Below are 22,046 nucleotides of genomic sequence, written 5' to 3' on the forward strand. Positions count from 1 at the left end.
CGAACAAACATGGACATACTGCGACGACAATTCGCCGGTCAAAGTCGGCCGTGAGCGGTCGCTCCATCTTCATCTTCAAACGGAGTGGGTCCGGACATCAAAGTCTTCAAATCTCACGAGGTCATCACTCCACCATTCTCACCGGGACATCTTCGCTATACCTTTCTCTTGAGTTTGCGGTGAAGAGAGCGTCTCCGCTGGCCTACATGATACGGCCCGATATTTCTACCGTGACAACTTCATTTCGATTGTATATACTTCCCCACTACTATCGGGCCGACTCTGGTCTGTCACACCTTCCGCTTTTTCTTTACATTACATCTCATAGCTTGGAGTTACATGGCGAAACGAACATTACATTGGCACCTTCCTACTTTTTCACATGTTGAATCCTCGAGTCTAGAATGTTCGGAGGATTCTAATAGTGAGTGCATTGGGCATTTTTTTAAATGGAAATATGCATGCGGATGCGGCACATAGATCAATGAAGACACTTGTCCGATATTATATGCGTTATCCACAACTTGCTTCGTACCCATACCAAGACGCACTGTCATGCTCACTCAGGAACTAAACTTTGCTTGTGAAGGTGTGCATGTCCGGAAGGACCTGCGTCAATACATCATCATACAGCTCAACGGTGAACGCTTGGACTAAGCTTTGGACTACAGACTTTTTCTATTGGAGTACACCACTGGCATTGACGCATACCGCAGATGTTGAATCTGGTTCAGGGACTGTCTTAAATACCGGTACAATCAGAAGAGAATGCATGTTTGTGTTCCATGTCGAATACACAATTCGTCCGTCACGACACGCAGGTCTAAGATGTATAAACAAAATGTGTAATAAGATATGAGTATTGCTATGAGAGATGAAGCAGGGAACAGACTTTTGAAGTGATAGAGGACTATGGCGTGCTTTTGGAGGACCACGCTCACTCTTATCTGCAATACAGCCTCGTGCGGGGTCCATGTCCACACATGCAGTGCTCACCGGCCGGCTCCATGTAAAATACAAGGAGGCTTGCATCATGCATACATATGCGCAATCGTAAGAACCTCGTATTCGCGGTGCAGCAAGGCAAAAGACGCAAAAGAACAATGTTGATAACGACATGGTATGCGCACCACTTTCTGTCTGCCTCATTTGAGGCTTAACAGTATTCACCCTAAATCCCCAGCCCTTCATCATCCCCCATTGCACACGGGTACGGCTACCGTATTCCAACCACTTAATGACACGTTTTGGCTCGGCAACGCCCCTTTGAATCGGACGACCAATGCCACGCCGACGGGTCAATATGAACGTCCACTTCACCGTCCATCTTGCTATCGCATCGTGACATAGACGGTGGTTGTAACGCTGAGGGTGTGTCGGCGACAGATGTAGGAGGGCGGGAGAAGTCCACCACGACGATTGTGCCTGATGTGTTGTCGTCGTTGGAGCCGTAAGAGCGCCCTGGTTTCACCATGAAGACTAGACGTTGCTCGTCGAGTACACCCGTGACGCTTCTTGTGTGCGACGGGGAGTTGGATGGTAGTGGTGGATTAAGTATACTGTGCAGACGTTTTGAGCAGGGGCAGCGAGATGCTGGAGGGGGCCACATGCGGATAGGCGACTGATGGTATCGTGTTTGGGTATCCAAAAAGTTGGGCTTCATGTCGTCGATGGGGGCTTTTCCTTTGCAGCTTACGACGCCGTAGTCGAGACCTAATTCGCGTCGTGATCCTATGCGGAGCCTGAGGCATGGGGGCTGAGAAGGGTCGTTGCAGCACCGGTCATCTTCTACGAGATCGACAAAGGACGTGGAGGCGTAATTGTACGCCCGGAATTTGGTTCTTGCTAGGATGAAAGAGCGGGGTGAAGGATCGGTAGGTGAGAATTCGGGATGTTGGCTCCAACTGTAGAGGTCTGGTGTGGGTTTCCAGTGAGCATTGTTCGAGGAGTCTAGGAGTGGGACGTAGATATCGTTCTCAGGCAGTAGCGGCTCGTCGGACAACTCTTCCATATCATCCTCTTCTTTGAAGTCCAGTTTGGTGACATAGAACGTGCGTGACTGACGAGAGGATGCTTGAGCCCATTCTCGCCGCGACTCCACAATCACCGTCTCGTTTGTACGCTCATCATGCTGTAGCGTAAGATCGGTCCATGAGTCGTGGATTGGCCCCTGTTTGTGTTGGCGACGATAGAGACGCTCATCCTTAGAAACATCTTCTGCCAAAGGTGAATTGAGGGGGAACCGGACTACATGATAAAACGATGTATAGTCGATCTCTTCAACTTCAAAGGTGCCTTGATTCGAAACGGCGTAGAAGTAGTCATTATGTATCTCAAACGCAATCGTAGAGCCGATATCAGATCCGTGGAACTTGTCGAGCAATACTGGTCTTTCGCGTTCCGGTAGTGGGAAGTTCTCGTCAAGTGAGATGCCATCGATCTCCCATTTAGAGTGGCCATCATCTCCTACTCCAGTATGTGTCCCGTAGTATAAATAACGGGCGTTATGCCTGGCGAACAGCTTAGAACATCTAGCCACTTGTACCGATTCGATCACTCTTTGCCCAATCGGAAGATTCGCCGCCGTCTTGATAGCGAATATGTGGCTATGATCTGAGCTATAATTTGGTGTGGCGTGCACAGTGAGTATTCCATCAGCATGGTAAAGCAAGCGCAAGCCAAAGCTACCAAACGCTCTAAACTTCGACTCTAGAACAGGCCGAACAATGGTGGCGAGATCAAGACGAACAGCATCCGATCGAGAGCTTAGATCCGAGACATGGATCATTCCAGCGTCAAAAACACATATAGTCCCTTGACGATACACAAAAGTATTCCCCTGGCCTAAGACGCGAGCCGAAAAAGGGTGTGCAGTTGACAAAGCATTTCTTCTGTCATAAATAGCCTGGAAGGCTTGCTTGTAGGTAGTTTTTTCCTCTCTGGCTAACAATGCTTCTTCTGTATATGGATAGTTGATCTATAAGCAACGTCAGCATGGTATGTAAGCATGACAAGCGTTTTCCATCGGCTTACTTCGACAGTGCGTCTGCAAACTGTCCTTTCGTCTAGTAAAGCCCTCAATTGCCGACATGTTTGACCAAGATGAACAATGTCTTCGAGGTCTAAATGGAAGGTGACGCAAAAGAGTAGGTCAAAAGGAAGTTGATCGAGAGAAGTATTCATAAAAAGCGATTAAACTCTACAGTGGCACTCGGAGATGGGGTGAAGAGGGCACGTGAGTAAATCTCCATGCAAGTAATAGGCCAAGGAAAAAGCAAGAAGGCCTTGGAGATGTGTGACTAGAGAAGAAGATTCGAGCTAACGAGAAGTGGTGTTACTAACAATCAGCTTGGGACTGTTTCTCGAAGATGTGCAGCAAGCACGGGCGCCTTTGAATGCTCTGGTTTCGCGGAGCCTCATCCTTGGCAACTGAGTCTTTCTACCGACGACTGAAACTAAAATGGTGCAAGGGTCGACCTGATTTAGCGTTCATTAGCATGTTCGTGTGTCGTCAGGCTGAAAACTTTGAGGAAAGCCCAATGCCATTTTCCGGGCTTATGTTGATTCGGAGCCACAAGGTGCGACACCGCTATACCGATCGGAGAGATGTAACTCGTCATGTCGCATGAGTTCTGAAATACGACGAGGATTTGTGCGACGATAGTCTGAGTGACGGTATGTGCCAAGCATTTTGAGCCTCCCTCAGATCCTTTTGCGTTTAGCGTAACGTAAGCCTAAATGCGGCTCTGTAGGCAGGTACCCCGCCGAATCTTCCTCTTCCTCACTGTCTAAGCCTACTGATATCCCCGCATCTATGAAACAACAGGTTAAGACTCAGCACTAGATGGCTAGCTGATGGAATATTCCGCTTCGCAAGGTTGCTGCGACTCCAACAAATGCATTTGGCCCCAATCATGCTGTGCCTATCCATGTTATCGCAACAGGTGCTCAGCCTCGCTACACCCACTACAGCTTTGACTGGAGCAATCGGCCGCCAGCCTGATTCCAGAACCCGGTCAAATTGACTTTTTGATGCCTGGCGTCGTAAAGATGCATGCTTTGCAAGGGTACGTACTCCATAAGTCCTTGAACTTGCATGAGCGTAGCTTCAACGGCCTTGGCCTAGTCAAAGAAGAGGTTGGTTCAGGTTCGCGGAAGCGGGTATCCTGCAAAGCACTTTGCGGTCTATTGAATATAACCTACTGATCCTCGTGCATGAGGGGCCAGAAATACCAGAACGCCTAGCGAATCGTTGATCGTATAGTAAGCCGTCGCGTAGGTAGTACATGCGGTCCCTCCATGTGACCAACTCTTACAACGAGTTGCGATTTCCTTGTTTGGTCCAGAGAGACATCGACAATCTGGTTGCGGAAATCCACGGCGATGGAACCATTCGACTAGACGCCGAGTGACCGTTCTAGTGACAATCTAGCCTCAATGCCGACGGATGAGCTATGCATCGCTATTTTGATGGCATTTGAAAGGGCGCTGAGTGGTTGTGTCACTCGTTTGCGCTTCCTGCATCTTACAAGAGTGTAGGACCAGCTCTTGCGGTAACCCAACTAGCTCGTCAAGCGTAAACTTCGTGGCACATGGTGACGTGTGCAGACACGCACAACTGATTACCATGGCCGCTCGTATCCCTTAGCATCAGGCTAAGACACTCAACCGTACCAGTGAATAGAAAGGAAAAAGTGAAGCGTCGCGGCTGAGCCCTCTGATCTGTGGAAGTGCATGTTCGTCCGAGAAAGGGAAAGACAGACGCAATAGCTCGAAGATAAGCCCACGAGTATGTCCATCACTGCTCAGGAGCGGCGCGTTGGCGTTCTTTGCCCTCCCACCCCACATAGGGCCATCCCTTTGGTAGGCTCGAGTACGGCGGCAGAGTATATCGTCCTTCACAACTTCTTTGATTTGGGCACGTCAAGTTGCATATGCCGAATACTTTGCAGTAGCAATCTTCCGCGCGCGGGCAGTGTACGGCAGGCTTACCGAAGATCACTATCGATAATGTCAACACATGGTCTACGCCATCGCAACAAGCAAAAGGTGCAGAGCCTCATGCGGGGGATGGTGGGGTGGCACGCAAGTGACCAGGGGATGAAGACTTACTATGCCAGGAGTACTCAAAGACTCTACCGCTGATAGCATCACCGAGATCTGTCTCCATGATCCAGTCACGATACTTCTCGTACTGCTCCTTGGTTCTTTCCTTGATCTTCTCTTTGGTGGCCGCGAACTGTGCACAGCAGCTCACGCCTACGGCAGCGGGTACCTTTTCTCCTGGAAATAGGTGCTCAAAGGCCTTCTTATACTGCCCACCGGCATGCACGGCCTCCCTGTGTTCGCCTTCTTCAGCAAGAGGCTTAATCTCGCTCGGGCAGCCCAAGGACCATGCGCAGCGTATATTGACATAGCCTTCTTTCTCGAGGTAAGGCAGCTGGAAGTGGCGCAGCATGGGAAGGCCGTCATAGTCTGGGTCGTCGTTGTGCCATTGGTAGCGGTTTGGGTGGATGAAGAGGACGTTATCGGGAAGCGAGGCGTAATGGTCGATGATGTAGCTGAGCCGGCACCCGACATTAGCTTGCGAGACATTCAGGACAGAAGAGGTAGCCCAGTACGTACGTCAGATACACCATACTCTCTCTGCCCTTGTTCTTGGGCACCGTAAGTGGCGCATTCGCGTCATCTACACGATAGATGTTCTTCTCCCACTCTGGGAAGTATTCTTCGAGCCACGTCGCGTTTTCAGAACTCTGGCTCGCGACAACTACTGCAGTTCGGCGCGCTTTAACACCACCATTTGCCTTTAGCGGTTTCTCCTTTGGGTTGCGCGATGACTCGTCCGGCTGTTGCTCGTCGTAAAGTTCGTCGGGAAGGTGTGTCAGAGTGGCCGATCCAACTGCGGCGGCATTCTTGTCCCAAAGCTCAGACTTCAGATGATAAAATAGCGCAGTGAGAAGTATGACATTAACGAATATGACAACATTGCGAGCTGTTATCAGACGAGGCATGGCGCCACAAAACGAAGTACACACGATGTTTGCGCAACGGACTGGCGCAAATCTGGGGGATATCACATGCGAACGTTACACCAGGGGCGATCGACGCTAATCAAACACCCGCCGCTATGAGGCTAGTCAGGGTCCATGATCCACCTCCGTTTCCTCAGTATTACCGCTACTCACGCACTGGCACAAGATGTTGTTATGATCTTACTGTGGCATTCATGTTTGGACTTTTTCAACGTCGTGAAACCTAGGTGTAGAGCTCCTCAGTGACGGCGTTCAGTCCCATACCTTCCTGCGCGATGTCTTCTTCCTTTAAGAAAAGCAGAGGCATCTCCACCAAATTTCCCTTGATACTGCTGAGCACCTCCTTGACCTCACGTACACCCTGCTCGCCCTGTGCAAAGTTCTCCGCGACCACATGGCCCCACTTGTACAAGGAAGGTTTCTTGTTCTCCTTCGCCTTCTGATCCTGTCCGAAGAACCGAGAGTAGTATTCGTCGTACTGCTTCCAGTTCTTGACCTCGTCGCTCGGTACAGGATGGAACACCTTGCCGAAAGCTTGAGTGTTGGTGTGCGCCCTCCAGTTCCACAAATTCTGGAAGTCATCGGACAATGGGTCTACGACTTGACGATCTTCATTCGAGCCCCAGTCGTACTGGTTGGGAACACCAATGGGCTGGTAGTTGGCATCCGGACGCTCCATATCCTGGGGCTTGAGGAGACCAAGGTGCTTCCGGAAAAGTTCTCTGCGAAGACTAGCAGCGAATTCGGATGCACGGTACGGTCGTCCGTCCATGTATGAGTCAACCGGCTTCGGGTCCTGGATGATAACCGCAATCTCAGAGTCATGGTCGCCGAGCTGGGAGCGATCATTGAGGTTCGCAGAGCCGCAGATGACGATCTGGTCATCGGCGATCAAAAGCTTACTGTGGATGTACAGCTCCTCAGACACGAAAGCATCCATCTCGTCGGCAGCACTACCTTCCCAAGGCACACTGCGGATGTCCTCTCCACCAAGCATGTAGCACTCACTGACAGTGTCCCAGCGCCCGTCGCCGAGGCCTTGACGACCACCAATCTTAGTTGCTTCCTGTTGGTAGCGGTCGTAATCACCTGGTCTGCCATGGCTCTGCGGGCCAGCATCAGGCCTGCCTTGAGAGGGAGGGCGACCGGAGCCGTCCATTTCGTATACTCCATACTCCTGGGATGGCGGTGGACGGTAAGCTTGGTAGCCGCGAGCGTTGTCATGTGCCGCATCGTAACCTTCTGAGGCTTGATTGTACGAGACACCGCTACGTTGCTCTGCCTCTTTCATAATCTGGCTGGAGTTGATGCGGTCGTAGCTACGAAGATTGTAGAATCGGATGTAATCCATAGGGTTGAATCCGGCTTTAGCGATCTCTTCATAGATTGAGTGACCGCCGCGGTTTATCGAGTCATACTGGACTGTGGCATCGTCGTTAACAAATTATATGCAGAAGAGACATATATGACTTACACTCCATGATAGCGCGGGTACCCAGTGCCTCGTCAAGCTTCAAATCGCCAGCAAATGCTGGCACTGCAGGAATCATGACGATCATCTTGTACTTCTCGCCATTGCGTGCAGCGCGAACGATGCGTTCAACCATGGCAGCACCGATCTTATTCTTGATCGGTTTCTGTTGATCACCGGTGGCGGTGATGAAGAACTGGTTCTCGATGTAGATGAAGTGCTTACTGTTTCGGATGATCTCGCAGTAAGCGTTCTGAATAGAGTGCTAAAGGAGTTGTCAGTTGGTCTCTTGTATATCGAACATGTCACTTACCTCAGTAGTGACCAGGTTGTGGCTCCATTTGGCAGAGCTGCGTGTGATCTGGCAATCCACGCCGCCACTCTGGGAGCTGTGTTCCGCGTGCGACTGTTGCTGGCCATAGTGCTCCTGGCCGTACTGGTCAAATTTGCTCTGCATCTTTTGGCGAAGATGTCCGCCAGCACCATGTCCGAACAGTCCACGCTCGCCCTCTTCTTCACGACCAAATCCGCGCTGACCCTCTTCTTCACCTTCGAATCCACGCTGTTGCATTGGAGCCTGTTGAGCTCCGCTGCTTGTCTCCGGTAGTCTGGCATATCTAGTAGCTTTTTTGCTGTACTTTTCGTCGTAGATGAAGTTCCAGCGTTGCGCAAAATGAGTACGAAGGTCTTGTACGACTGGACCAGAGATACACAAAGCTACGTCAGACCACCCCATACGAGAGCTTTGCGTCCTATCGAGTTTGTTGTTCTCCCAGTTGGTGACATCTTGAAAGTCTATCCAGTGTTAGCAAATCTCTTCGCCGCACGCAGGAAATGACTCCCTGTCTACCGTCCGACAACCCTCACGAACCAACAAGGAGGGAATGACTTACCCAACATGCGGGCGTTATTGAAGTCCTGACCTGGGAACACTATCCGATCGATGTTGCCAGGATGTGCGTCAGCAATTGCGTGCTGGTTAGTATCCCAGCGGCCATAACAAAGATCCAGTCCGCCCATGAATGCAATATGTCCATCAATCAGGCAGAGCTTCTCGTGGTGCGCCCAGTACATGACAGTGCCCTCGTGAGCACCGTAAATCGCCTTTAGGCCGTCTCCGGGAAGCTGGGCGAGCTTTGCTGGGGTGAAAGACATGTTCTTCATGGCTGCGAAGAAAGATGACTGTAATACCGCCGCATCTGGTAGATGGTCGGGATGTCGGAAAACACCAATGTTGGGGTGGAGATCTTCCAAGTGGTGTTTGGTATGAGCTGAGGAGACTGTAATAGGAGGGGCAATCAGCGGATCTGTCTTTTCCCACTCTTCAAGACTCTTGAATATGACATCTAAGCCGACCCGCGTAAGGCCTTTAGTGAAACTATCCGTCGAACTCGGTAGAAGAGAATGAAGATAGTCGGGTAACGTTGGATTCAAAAACTTACGAGTCAGAGCTTGCGTAACCTCCTTGTACACGATTATGTTGACCTTGACGCCGCGTTCTGCTGCTGCCTGTAGCATCCGGTCGACCCGGTACTGTTGGTTCTTCGCTGGCGGTCGGCGAAGATACAGCTCGGGAGAAAGCCACCAGTCAAGTATCCATATCGACTCTTTGGCGCGCTCCAAAGCTATGGAGACAGCATACATGTAGCTACATATCTCAATTGGAAATACATATAGCGCACGAGGGCACTTGAGACTTACCTGCATCCATCAACATACCACTTGGTCTCGTTGCCATGTCGTTCAGGCGCGAAGCTCAAGAAGCGATGTTGCTCGTGGTACTCTTGCCCTGGCTGTGTCTGCCCTCCTTGTTGTTGGTATGTACCCGGTGGGGGTTTCTGCGCATTATCGTCTCCGGATATGGCATCCTTTAGATCGGAAACGAAGCCGTGAAGAGGGTCGTGGAGCTTCTTGAAGAACGACATGCCGCCGCTGTTTTGGTGTGAGGATGAGGATGAGGGTTGGTTGTTCTGTGGTGTCAAAGTCAGAAATCAGAAGACTCCAATCAAGCTTCCAGATGCGCGTCTTGTCCCTGCAGCAAGCTAGGCGGTGAGGAATAGAAATAGAGACGAAAGATAGTCGACGACAGTGGATAACTAGGCCAGCTCAACGCTATGACTATCGATAGTGGGGCAATCTCACTTCCTCAACAGCTCGATACACATGAAGCGTACAATGACAGCATGGCGTTTCAAAAGAATGTACTGACCTCTTTTCTGCCAAAGCCAAAACGCCGACCCATGTCACCTATAAGCCCGCGATCGCCCTCCTCGCCTTCCTGCCCATGGTAGTCACCATATGCCAGATCATCGTCTCGGCGAGACATTGTGCCGGACTGAAGCTTTCGTTTGTTTACCAGTCGCGCAGAGTGTGTGGATTCGATGGGGTGTTGTCAAAGCTCCAGAGCTGGAGGTCGCAATGACCCCGCGTCATCGCCAGCGGCAAACGGACCATGCATGTGCCAATGCAGAGAAGCATACGAGCTGAGCAAGTGAAACAGACACCAATGAAGTGCGCGCACCCTAATATCCCTCTGTTGGCCCGGTGCCAGGGTCTAGGATGTAACCCCTCATAACACCCCACTATGGAGCTTCCCCCCCTCTTCTCGACGCCCTTCGCGATGGTACGCGACGCGTGCTTGTGGCAGTCTGCCCACCATATCGCATTCCGAAGAGAGTTATACTACCAGCTCCCCAGACCGTACAATGCGCTTGGGCGAGAGTTTCCACAACTTGTGGGTCGCATGGAGATGCGGCAGCGCATATAGATGACGTACCCTTGTATCATCGGCTGCTTAAGCTATTCGGCAGCTGGAGAGCTCCTCATCTTATCTCCCCACGCCGTTACACAACACCACTGACATAGCCGTTTGTCCAGTTCATTATATCTTTCACAATGGCTCTTTCTTCTCGTCTTGCGGTTTCTGCCAAGTTGGCTTCTCGCACATTTGGATCCGTCCGACCTACTGTACCTCTCGCAGCTACCCGGTGCTTCCACTCAACGCCTTTCACCATGGCGCAACACCCAATTGCTACTCTGAACGTAAGGAATGAACGAAAAGTTGTTGTACGTAGCTAAAACCCCCATAGGAAGAGCTCATCCCTCGTCTTCCTCCTTCCTCCCCAACCCTCTTCGAAGCAAAGAAGAAGAAGAACCTATCTTTCGAAGCCATCGCAAAGCATGTCGGACGTGACGAAGTTGCCATTGCCGCTCTCTTTTATGGCCAAGCCATGGCCTCCGCCGAAGACATCAAGAAGCTATCTGAAATCCTTGAGATCGACGCTGGTCTGCTTGAATCACAGCTGTCAGGCTTCCCCAACCGAGGCAGCACACTCGACATGCCACCGAAAGACCCTACCATCTACCGTCTATACGAGATCGTACAGAACTATGGACAGGCATACAAGGCGGTTATGCACGAGAAGTTTGGTGATGGCATCATGAGTGCTATTTCATTCAGCACCAAGGTAGAGAAGGAGACGGATGATAAGGGCGAGTGGGCCAAGATTACACTGAGGGGCAAATGGTATGTTCTTATGACTTTTCTTTTCCGAAAAAACTACTGACAAGCGTTCAGGCTGCCATACTCGCGATTCTAGGTGGATCGTATTAGAAATCAAAGATATGACCTATGCCAAGTATAACATCTCTTGCAATTGTGAATTATGACATTGATGGTCACGTTAGTTATCAAATAAGCTTAAAGGTGGCAGATGAGACGATCCAATCTACCGAAGCTATTAGTGTTATAAGGCGACTGGCTCAAGATAGGCAGTGACGGGTTTGAGATAGAGGCTGCTGGAAATTTTATGTAATGCCCGTAAAGTTCATGTTCCATTTCCGTTGATTATAGTATCTCGTGAAGAGGTTGAGTTTCCTACGTCGAGGTCATTTTCGTTGTCCAGTGTATGTTAGTTGTTGGTAAGGACGGCAGCTTCCTGAGTGAGAGCACAAACCTACCGCTCTTGCCTATCCCAAGACCTCCTTCACCTGTCATCCCTCATGCCTGCCTAATCCGACCCCACACTGCCTTCGTCTCTAGCTGTCTCTCAACTACATAGACACCACAAGCTACAAGCTTCCGTCCTTTCTACATCACCACCTTTAACGCATACGATGGTCTGACATAAAGCTCTCTCTTTAGCATACATCCAGCCAAGATCAAGCTCTCACCCGCTTCAGCACACACTCGACCCAGACCACACACTCTCTGTACTTCCCCCAAGGCACCACTCAGTTCCCGAAGCAAGTGGGGTTTCGACAACCATCCATCCTCGGCACACCCTCGCCCGTGTCATTACGCACTCAGGTAAGCATGTGCGTAATGTTGCAGTGCTCGAGTTTTCCGAAAACTGACTGTCAGCACTTAGAAGACAAGCCAAGATCATACCCTACGAAGTTCCCTCGTCCCACCTCAAATAACCGCACGAAAGAAGTCAAAATGCCTGCCACACTCGAACCTCTTCGACGCGTCAAGTGTACGTATGCAGACTGCAACATGTCCTTCGCCACGGAAAAGATCATGAAGAACCACAAGAAGAACTTTGATGACCACGAGTACTGTCCTAAGTGTGATGAGGACTTTGATACCTTCGAAGACTATGCCATGCACAAGATCACACGCCCGGAAGAGCACGGACAGGCATGCCGCGTCTGTGGTGACGAGTTCAAGAGCACGTCTGGCCTAAAGCGTCACATTGAGCTTAACCACAAAGTCGATCAGAAGCTCTCTTGCATTGGTTGCCAGAAGTCCTTCTACCGCGCATGCCTCTTTATCGAACACCTCGAATTCGGTCATTGCGAAGTCATTCCAGCCTCTCAGTTCCAAGGCCACATCGTCCACAAGCATCTCGTCACAGAATTATTAAAGGATGGTCCGTCACTAGCTCGGCTCAACCAGAAGACTTCCAAGTACGAGGCAGCTGTTGACTTTGAAGAAGACGGTGGGGTTAGACTTAGCGATGATCCCATCAACGATGAAGCAGATATCGAAGACATTGAGTTCGAAGCGATCAAGCCGGACACGCCTTTAGATGAGCTACACACCCCAGTCTTCGGCGGTCAGTACCCTTCTCTACCTACTCAGCTCAGCTTTATTCCAGACATGCATGTGGAAGTTGCATCGATGATGGGTGGCCTGTCGCTCAATGGAAATGCTGATATTGACTCTGATGATTCAACAGTCATTGAATCCCCTGCCACGGTTGCTTTCCCCACTATTTCCCCTTCTCCTTCCGGACACCACTCTGTTCAGAGTCAGTATGAATCTTTCGCTCAGGGCGGTTCCGAGGCTCAGGGCTCCAGTACTTCTTCGTCTAATCGCGAGGTGAAGGTCTGGGGCTCTCGTAAGGGCAAGTCAGTGAGTTCAGTGCTGTTTCCTAACGCTAGGCCAAGGGCTCCTCCCAGTGATTTTTCCATCTCTGCGCACGACGAGGCTATGGAGCATGCGCATGGCTTCAATATTCTCTGCGATCGCTTTTGGGACCCGATGAGTACTGATTGGAATCCTGAGAGATTCTATGACTCAATCGTCAACAAGTACTATTGCCCATTCGTCTGCGAGTAAGTTCCTTATCTAGCTCTTTAATTGGCTTATCGCTGACATGATGACAGACAAAACTTTGACATCAAAGCCGACCTCGATAAACACATCCTCGGCGAACACCGCATAATACGCATGAAGTGTACCAAATGCCTCAAGTATTTCAAGTCCGCCACCGCCCTTATGGCTCATTGCGAGTCGCGTGGCGCCCGCTGCAACATCAACCATGCTGATAACTTCGCCATCTTCCTGGACAAGATGTCTGGTGGCTTCCTCGGTGTAGAAGAGAAAATCCGCCCTGATCATCTGAACACTCGCCCAACCATGCTGAGGAACGCGGAGACCGGACACATGGAGATGTACAAGCCGCCCGTTGCTAGTTACCTGCAGTACACGGTTACGACTCCTCCGGATTGGAAGGATCCTGTTCGCTCGAGCGTGCAGATCGGTGGTATGCCTAGGAAGTCGCAGTGGTAGACGAGGGTCTAGTTGTCATGGACAACTACACAGGGCGCGAGATCGACTTCAACAACGATATCGACAGCACCTACTTCGTCCTCATGATTGGCTCTAGGAGGAGGTGAGATGGTTTTTATGGGCAGTGTATACTTACGAACGGACTATGGCTGGCAATGATGGTCAGTGCATCTCATAGTCATTGATATTGATGTGGATTATCACAGTAGTATGGGAGTAGTGTTCTGGTGGAAAAAATGCAGTTCTTGAGTATTGGATATGTGGTATATATGCTTCGCCTCTGTGTGACAGGCCATTTTTAAGGCCATCGATCCCAACAACCCACACATCTCTCTTCTATAGTATTCTTCCAACAGTCGCCTCACCCATAAAGTGGGCTAGACTCGCCGGATTCAAACTCCTTTTACTGGGAGTCTCCGTCGTCGTGAGATTCAAGGTACCCATGTCGCACCACGACACACCTTTGGTTGTAATAGGCTAGAGAAACACAGTCAGCAACGCATGGTCCTCAAAGGTAGAAACAAGGACAAACTTACCAAGCAGGACAAATGCTTGCACCAACTACAGGTATTCCTCCACTCGTAAAAGTTTCTCAGCAGCAGGATGAAGCCTATAAAGACTGCTACGAGCCCTCCAGCGCGCACAAGCCACCACACCCACCACAGCGGCTTGCGACCTTTGAAGAAGCCTACTGGTTGTTTGGCAAAAGCCGTGATTTTGCTCTTGCTCTCTGTCGCAGTTGGCTCGTGGGCGAGGGGCTGCGTGTCCACCGTCGCGTACGGCGGTTCGCTCTGCCCTGTTCTAGCGCGCAGCGACTCTGGGGAGTGTATGATGCAAATACCCAGTACGATACCCATCAAGAAACCGCCGATATGCGAAAAGTTGTCTAGGCCGGGGAGTAGACCGATGACGAACGCAATAGCCATGTCGAGGAGCAGGAAGAGCAGGTCTTTGACTGGGCTACGGCGAGTGGACCAGTTGTACAGCAGGTCGAGCAGGGTGAGGGCTAGGACTCCGAAGAGGGATCCGGACGCGCCAACGGATGTGATACCGTCGGGTGCGTAGTTGCCGCCGAGGACGAAACCGAAGATACCGGCGGAAAAGTATACAAGTGCGAAACGGAGAGGACCGATTTCCTTCTCCATATCTCGGCCTAGTGTCCACTGTAGGAGCATGTTGAAACCAATATGTATGATTCCTGCGTGCAGAAATATCGGGGTGATGAAGCGCCACCATTGGTTCGGCTCGTGGCTTCTGTCCTTGAAGTCTGTAACACCCGATTGATCGGGGACGCCACCGCCCATGCCACAGAGTTCGGCCAAGGAGCACTTGTTGTCGGTAAGGGTCGTCGTGTTGGGGCATGGCCACTGGACGACGGGCCCGGGATCGGCCTCGATAACACGCTTGATGTTGTGCATGCAGGGTGTAAAGCGAGCGCCCATGTTGATTAGGACGTAGGGTGAGGGACCGATCATGATGTTGAAGTTGGGCTTGGTTTGAATGGGGCTACCTGTTAGGATGCCTGTACACTGTTAGTGGGCGTCTCTACCTCGAAACGTGTAGTCGGGTCATGTCTTGACGTACCATTCTTGATCAACTCTCCCACAAACACACCAACTTGCACCGCCGTAAGAATATACACAACCCACGTCACCCTCCCACTGAACCAGCCTTTCTTCTTTTTGCTCTTTCTCCTCTTGGGTTCCACGCCCATGCCGTAGTACTCTGGGTCGCCATTGTACCGTGTTGGACTACTACCATCCATCTTGGGTTGGTTCTGAAGCGGTATGGCGTTTTGGTCGGCAAACGGGTCTGGTTGCCGCGCGTACGGGTCGTTGATGTGTGCGGTCGAGCTATATTGTGTCGGAGGTTGGTACGAGGTATTTGAATACGATGTATCAATGGGATAGCCGCCGAGCGCTCCGCTGCTGGCAGTGTGTTGGGGGTAGGGTCGGTCGTCGAAAGGTGAGCTGACGGGCGAGACGGAATGTTGTGTGTGGTTGCTGGGGACTGGTGGTAGAGGCGCATCGTTCCTGTCATTCGACTGCCCGTGGGTGTTGGCGTAGTAGTCGTTGGCCGCCATGGTAGGCAGGCACGCGTAGTGGTATTAGGAAGTCGCGAAGTTGCACAACTAGATGTGCACTGCAGTAGGAGTAACGCGCGGTGTCGACGGGCGTAGTGTAGGCAAGATGGATCATGTACAAGAATAAGCCGTGGGGTAGACGAAGGGTCTTAGAGCTGGGGCGGGCGACGAGGGCGGCCGCGAACAAGCTTTGGACAAGTCCAGGGGGTCGTTCGGTGTCTCGGAAATGCGGAAGAGGATAAGAGCAAGTACTTGAAAACGAGGCACCGTAGTTATAGGCCAACACAGCACACAATGCAGTAAGGAAGCGAGTGTGTGGCCTGAGAGGCTGAGGGTTGTGGTTTGCGTATGCAAGACCAGGGCTCAGAAAGCGAGTGATGCGCAACTCAGCCCCAGCTGTGGACCGGCAAAGGATGCGTGCCCTAGCGACTAAGCGTCGATCTGTGGCGTAGGGTTGCTAATAATAACTGCCGTACACATTGAAATCACCGACATGGACATTGAATTGACGTGCAAAGTGGCGATGCTTGAAGCTGCGCAAGTATGTGGTCTCATATATCATGTTTGCCTGACTGCGCGCGACCTGCAAGCCCCTGGAGCTTGTGGTAGTGCCCGTTACGTTTCCACTTCGGAAAGCAGCTGTCAGATGCACCAAGTGACCCACTTGTTTACGCGGACAGTGAGGCATGCGTCACCTATGCCTGACAACTCGCCAAGGTAGGCTGCAAGAGATTCCCGATGCAAGGACAAATTCATTGTATTAGTATTTACATCTCACAACGGCGGTAAACTCTCCCTACAATTCGGACACATCAATCGATATCTCATCCACCCTTCAAGACATCCAGTGTGAAAGATGTGCCGACAAGGCGTTACCATGTACTGTCGCCTCTGCAAAATCATGCTTGTCCCACCCATGCCAGCCACACTACTCTCATCCGCGCCTGCAGGTATGACTGGCACTTCAATGTCGTTGGCGCAGATACTGCAGTCAAAGACCTTCTTGCCTTTGGATTTTGATTCGCCTGATGCTTTGCTTGATTCGCCCTCTGCTGTTGAAGATGCAGAGGCGTCAATTGTGGAGGGCGAGTCTGGCAAAGTCGTGATGTTGAGCGGCATTGTTGCGCCTTCTTCGTCTTCGCGTAGAATGGGATGATAGTCGTATGCTGGAGGCGCCCACCCATCCCTGACCAAAAATCGCGGCCCTAGCACATCCTGGCTTACCAACACCACCACTTGAATCCATACCCAGCCCGCTAGGAAGCCCATCGCTCTCCAGTCTGTTTTCGAAAACAACACATTGTCTTCTTTCATGTAAAAGTACGCCACAGGTGCGATGCGGGCCACGCTCGTCCCGACAACATAGTCCCATCGTAATGCTCGCCGACAGTTGCGCATGATGTTGCGGTAGATTTGCGGTACCCAGAAGGACAGGTATAGGAAGGTCATGACATCGAAATAGACAGCGCGATACGTCGTGCGAGCGGTACCAAAATGTATAGTTACAAAGAACAGAACGATAAGCATGAGGCAAAAGCGGCTGTAAAGTGCACCGAGCTCAGCTCGAGGGTTGGCATTCGTCGTCGCAGCATTGGCCGGGGTTGGCGTGTTGTTCAGATCTGGAGTGACGTCTTCGTCCGGATCGTCTTGATCAGGTGCAATGATGATGGGAGTAGGTGGACGTGGGGGTCGAGCGGCGGTAGCTGGCAAGGGTAGACCGGCATCGATAGACGGTGCTGGAGTAGCAGCCTCGAGAGCTGGAGTAGCAGCCTCGGGAGCTGGAGTCGGTGCCGCACTAGTGGTTGTGGAGCTTCGTTGTCGCTCCTGACGAGCTCTCTCCGCCGCCTGTACAGACCAAATGTCCATCAGGAAGCGGAGGTGGGTCAGTACAGAAAATAGCGCTATAAATGCGATACTGTACAGCGCCAACTGTGCTGTACCGAGGAAGAAATACATGAAGATGAGGATCAAGAATGTGAAGCCGTCGCCTAAAGCCATCATGGCGATAGTATAGAAGCTGACACGACTCCGCATTGACGGTGTTGCTGTCTCCTTCATCTGCTTGAGAGTGAAGGAAAGCTGGAACGCAAGACTGATAGCGAAAGCGAGGATGCCGTGTCTTGCGCGAACATTGAAATCTTCTGTCTTAGATCCAACCAGATGCATAGCTTCTGATGGCGGGAAGTCTGGAGGACCCTTCGACTCAATAACAAAACCGCAATCTGGCGAGAAGCCTACCATGGACATGGCGTGCGGAACATCATGCGGAACAGGAGCTCCAGTGGGGAAACGGAGCTCATGCTCGAGCCAGTCCATGTCGACTTTGGATTGGCTTGGAAACTCTTGAAGATACAAGACAAATTCGCAATGGTGCCCTTGGAACATGCCCTCATTATTACCTTCTGTGGCAGATGTCCAGGGATTCCACAGTGGGAAGGCTCTTTTCTGTTGCCTCTCGATAGTCTCGTGTATTGTCCAGTTCAGGAATTCTTGTGATGTCGAGTAGAAGTAGGGCGTGAACTGCAGATGAGGCAAAGCGAAGATGCCCCCAAACCGATCACTCGTAGTAGTCAGGACCGCGGTGCCGCTCTTCATGAAGTGAACGCCATGTGCCACAAATTCCCACCAGTTCCCTCCAAAGCTGTCTTTGTCTCCAATGACCACTTTCGCGCTGATCTCGGATATGGTTCTGTTCTCGTTCCTCCTCATCCTGTCCTCCAGCTCTGTTATGTGCATCCGCAATGGTCCACCCGTACCAGTCAGGTTCCTATCGAATTCTACCAGATTTCCAAAGGGATCGGGGATGGCCGAGGCGTTGCCCATATCGCTGGGGTGCCGTATGCGACTGAGTGGCGAGCGCGTCCATTCTCCCTGTACATAACCAGATAGGTTCTTGTATACCGGCATGATAGCCTCTCCCTCCTGCAGTGGTCCACCGAGCATGCCTTTCCACCCATCGCCCAGAAGGCGCTCGGACTGCGCCTTTGCTTTCTGTCTCACAGGGTCAAGCAACTCCCACGCAAAGCCATCTTCATCCCGCAGCCCAGTGACATTGAGCCACTTGTCCTTTTTTGCGTTGAAATCACCATATCGCGTTCTGTTTAGGAGGTCCAGTTGGTAGTACTCGCGCTCGATAAGCTCGCGGTAGCGTGTGCGCGCATTGAATGTCGGCTGTTGCGGTTCGGGCGAGTTGATGAGCAGCAGGAGGATTATGAAGAAGAGAAAGGATCTGGGGTCTCTTCTAGTTTCCATCAGGGTGGTTTCGGGCGTGCATGAGCCGCCATGGAGCGGGGATGCTGGAAGACGGGAATGCAACGTTCGTTAGATAGCGGTGGAGGGATGACGTGCGCAGATCCGAGGTCAAGATTCAGTCTTGCAGGCGTCAACGTTCAGGGTCCAACACACGACAGCTTGGCAAAATCTAGCTTTCACAACCATGTTCAAGTCACTTGTTCAGAGTTTGGATGTATATATCTATCGATTTCGACCAAAGGGACAGGAGGGGTATTGGGTCAATTGTATGTACACCGAGAAAACGAGCAAGATAATTTCGTCGTGACCTATCCTAACACCTGCGAACGCCTCTATGCTTGAACCTTTTCTTCGTACGCGTAAGCCGTGACTCTTTCAAATAGCATAAGGACATGAATTGCATCTACTGCATCGAACCACCAATGACTGGTGGCGCAGCCTCCAGGTCAACGCGTTGGACCGTCTGGCGCAAGTCGTTGCTGCTGCGGACGAGGTTGCCAAAGTACTTGCGAGCTACTTCAGTTTCCGCCTTGAGCTTGGTTGTCTCCTCCTTCTGCAGCTGGAGCTTCTCGACATTCCTCTGCAGACCGATGCGCACATCATTAGCAGGGCCTTTGAGTGCTCTGCGAACCTCGGAGCTGATGCGAAGGGCGTTGGAGTGTGTGTAATCGATCGCTGCCAGTTGTTGGGAGAGCTTTGCGCTAAGTCTGTGAGGTAGCGACTTAGGCACGGATGCCAGGACGTATGATACTCCAAGGGCGACTATCAATGTTAGCATGGAACATTTCATACCCGTGTGATTGACTTACCACCAGCGATGAGACCAGGAATTATCAGTCTCCTCATGTTACTCGTGCCCATGACCTTTGCAGCACCAAGGGCACCGTCTAGCCAACCAACACCACCGACCAATCTGCCACCTACTACACCGGCAACCGTCATGGCCATACCAGCACCAGCGGCCTTCTCTTGTCGCTCCCATAGGCTGGCGACGTCGAAGAAATCCCACAGATCAATGTCAATGTCCACTTGCCGAGCGAGAGCGTGCACCGACTTCCTGAACATCCTCTCCGGACGGAACATAACGTCGGCATACAGATTGTTGCCAAGATGTAGGACGCCCAAGTTCTTGATGCCGTTGTAGCCCTGCACAGCTTGGGTTCGCGCATGTTCTTCGCACAAACGGACACTTTCGGTGACTTCGTGAAGCATGGAGTCCCTAATATCTTCGGCGTACTGGTATGCCGAGAAAAGGCCAGGATATTCAATGCCTAGATCCTGTTCTGCTACCCTGGCGATGCAGTTGTTGAGCGTGTCCCGAGTATGGCCATAGACATCTGACGTTGTGTCTTCCACCATACGGTCCACGGCCTCTCCGGCTTCCGTCCGCGATTTCTTTGACTCTTCAAACTCCGGCTCAAGAGCCTCCATCTCCTTCTTAACACGGTCTAGTTCGCTCTGAGATACATCCCGGTTGACTGTGGCAAGGTTGTTCATGTCACCCAATACGTTGAGAAGGTAGGTCTTCGCCGGTGCCAGTTTAGATCGTGCCCTCTTCTCCAGTACGAAACGTCGTAACGAAGCCTCAAGGTCAGCAAAGTCGCGTTGCTTCTCTGCCTCCTTGCCCTTTCCTTTGTCTGATGGATCGTCGTCACCGTCGTCGTCGGGGGGGCTCCCGCCTGCACCCATGGGAATGGCGTTACTGGAGACAAAATGTACCAGTTCGCTAGATTCTTTAAAGGTGGCCGGACTGAGGTTAGCGACTTGCTTCAAGATCATCTCCTGACAACGGTTCTGGTCGCGAATGGTATCGAAGCCGTTGACCACCATGAACATGTATGCCTTTTCGCGCGCTGCGGTAAAGATGAAGTTTTTGGCGGACTCGGTGAAATGGTTTGCGGCAGAGACAACAAAGACGACGACGTCAATCTCTTCTTGGCGGGCGAAAACGGCGGTTGTCTTGAGGGAGTCGGCGTTCAGACCTGGAGCGTCAATGAGAGCGATGTCGACCACTCCATTGTTCAGGAGTGATTCGTCTACGTCCCGAATGTCTTTGATATAGATCTTGCACTGTGCGAAATGGTCGTTGTCGATGACGATTTTCTCGAGGTCCTTGATGTCGAATACAACGTACGTGCTCTCGTCGTTGCGATTGTACGTCGAGCCGATGGGGATTGCGTGGACCTCTTCAACACCACCATTCTCCCGGAAGTCAAGAACCTCGCAGAATATGCTTGTGCAGGGCTGCTGGTCTTCGGGTAGGACCTTGCGTCGAAGGAGGGCGTTACAGAAGGTCGACTTTCCAGCGTTGAGATCTCCGGTGACTAGGACCTTGCTTGATGTGTCTTCGATACGTTCCTTGAGAGAGAAAAGATGGCGTATGCTCTGTTGGATTTGTCCGTCGAGGAGAGACGCAACGGAGTTCTTCTCCAACGAATGTACCAAGTCTGTCTGTGTTCGGCCGCCCATGCGCAATTCCAACTTCAGAACGGAAAAGTCGTGGGCGAGCTGTGGCGTAACCAGTCGGGGCTCTTCTCTACGCTTTTGCTCTGCGGCAGCGCTCGACTCGGCGGAAGGGTCGTCTCCGATCGTTGTGCCCGCTCGGCGGGGTCCTCGTGGTCGTTCGGGAGAGCGCATGTCGGGGTCGAAGTTGCCGATGGCAGACTGAGTGTGTTGTAGTCCAGGCCGTGATTCACTGCGTAGGTGTGCTTTTTGCTTTTCTGCCACCTGGACCGAGGGGTAATGGGCCGGCCATTTCAGGTTCATCTCTTGGAAGCTCTTGAGTGTCTCGATGGTGCCGGCAATCGCCCGACCAAGGGCGTTCTTGTTCTGGTTGTATCGCAATTGGAGGACATGGCTGCGCTGTTTTTCGACTTCGGCGTTTCCTGATCCGGCAGACAACATAGGTGATGGTCTATCTTCGCCAATGTTAGACCGCCAGTTCATCCCGCTGCTTTCGCCATCTTGCATACTTCCGCCGTAGCCAGAGTCCTCGTCCAGCATGGACACAAGACGGGCAGCGGCATCGCTTGTGGTGCTGCCGCCGCCAACCGTCATATATCCAGGCCGAGCATTCTGTCGCGGAACAAAGTCATCTGACCCACCACGACGGCTGCTGGAGGACTCTCCAGACGAGGAGGGTCGGCCGTTTCGTCGATCGGGATTCATCGAGGTGGTTTGGTGGTT

At 51.7% G+C, this 22,046-nt stretch overlaps 7 protein-coding genes across 7 annotated transcripts; 2 read left to right on the top strand and 5 right to left on the bottom strand.

Moving 5' to 3' along the window:
* Positions 1 to 1,234: 1,234 nt before the first annotated feature.
* ALTATR162_LOCUS6683 (uncharacterized protein) lies at positions 1,235 to 6,014 on the bottom strand (the record flags this gene model as incomplete). The annotated part of the gene is made up of 4 exons (XM_043314305.1): positions 1,235 to 2,977; positions 3,034 to 3,122; positions 5,113 to 5,561; positions 5,626 to 6,014. The coding sequence occupies 4 exons, from the start codon at positions 6,012 to 6,014 to the stop codon at positions 1,235 to 1,237; spliced, it is 2,670 nt and encodes an 889-aa protein (XP_043170240.1).
* Positions 6,015 to 6,258: 244 nt separating this feature from the next.
* On the bottom strand, positions 6,259 to 9,832 carry ALTATR162_LOCUS6684 (uncharacterized protein; the record flags this gene model as incomplete). The annotated part of the gene is made up of 6 exons (XM_043314306.1): positions 6,259 to 7,457; positions 7,510 to 7,771; positions 7,820 to 8,301; positions 8,400 to 9,154; positions 9,208 to 9,476; positions 9,716 to 9,832. The coding sequence occupies 6 exons, from the start codon at positions 9,830 to 9,832 to the stop codon at positions 6,259 to 6,261; spliced, it is 3,084 nt and encodes a 1,027-aa protein (XP_043170241.1).
* Positions 9,833 to 10,518: 686 nt separating this feature from the next.
* ALTATR162_LOCUS6685 (uncharacterized protein) lies at positions 10,519 to 11,105 on the top strand (the record flags this gene model as incomplete). Its single annotated transcript, XM_043314307.1, has 3 exons — positions 10,519 to 10,548; positions 10,596 to 11,032; positions 11,084 to 11,105. The coding sequence occupies 3 exons, from the start codon at positions 10,519 to 10,521 to the stop codon at positions 11,103 to 11,105; spliced, it is 489 nt and encodes a 162-aa protein (XP_043170242.1).
* An 842-nt stretch (positions 11,106 to 11,947) lies between these two features.
* On the top strand, positions 11,948 to 13,525 carry ALTATR162_LOCUS6686 (uncharacterized protein; the record flags this gene model as incomplete). Its single annotated transcript, XM_043314308.1, has 2 exons — positions 11,948 to 13,068; positions 13,120 to 13,525. 2 exons carry the CDS (start codon positions 11,948 to 11,950, stop codon positions 13,523 to 13,525), a joined length of 1,527 nt encoding a protein of 508 aa, XP_043170243.1.
* Positions 13,526 to 13,861: 336 nt separating this feature from the next.
* Positions 13,862 to 15,608, bottom strand: ALTATR162_LOCUS6687 (uncharacterized protein; the record flags this gene model as incomplete). Its single annotated transcript, XM_043314309.1, has 3 exons — positions 13,862 to 14,002; positions 14,062 to 15,047; positions 15,110 to 15,608. 3 exons carry the CDS (start codon positions 15,606 to 15,608, stop codon positions 13,862 to 13,864), a joined length of 1,626 nt encoding a protein of 541 aa, XP_043170244.1.
* A 796-nt stretch (positions 15,609 to 16,404) lies between these two features.
* Positions 16,405 to 18,860, bottom strand: ALTATR162_LOCUS6688 (uncharacterized protein; the record flags this gene model as incomplete). Its single annotated transcript, XM_043314310.1, has 2 exons — positions 16,405 to 16,441; positions 16,492 to 18,860. 2 exons carry the CDS (start codon positions 18,858 to 18,860, stop codon positions 16,405 to 16,407), a joined length of 2,406 nt encoding a protein of 801 aa, XP_043170245.1.
* A 403-nt stretch (positions 18,861 to 19,263) lies between these two features.
* ALTATR162_LOCUS6689 (uncharacterized protein) lies at positions 19,264 to 22,028 on the bottom strand (the record flags this gene model as incomplete). The annotated part of the gene is made up of 2 exons (XM_043314311.1): positions 19,264 to 19,622; positions 19,670 to 22,028. The coding sequence occupies 2 exons, from the start codon at positions 22,026 to 22,028 to the stop codon at positions 19,264 to 19,266; spliced, it is 2,718 nt and encodes a 905-aa protein (XP_043170246.1).
* Between the last annotated feature and the right edge of the window lie 18 nt (positions 22,029 to 22,046).

Source organism: Alternaria atra (genome assembly GCF_907166805.1).
Source record: "Alternaria atra isolate CS162 genome assembly, contig: 25, whole genome shotgun sequence".
NCBI classification, from domain to species: domain Eukaryota; kingdom Fungi; phylum Ascomycota; class Dothideomycetes; order Pleosporales; family Pleosporaceae; genus Alternaria; species Alternaria atra.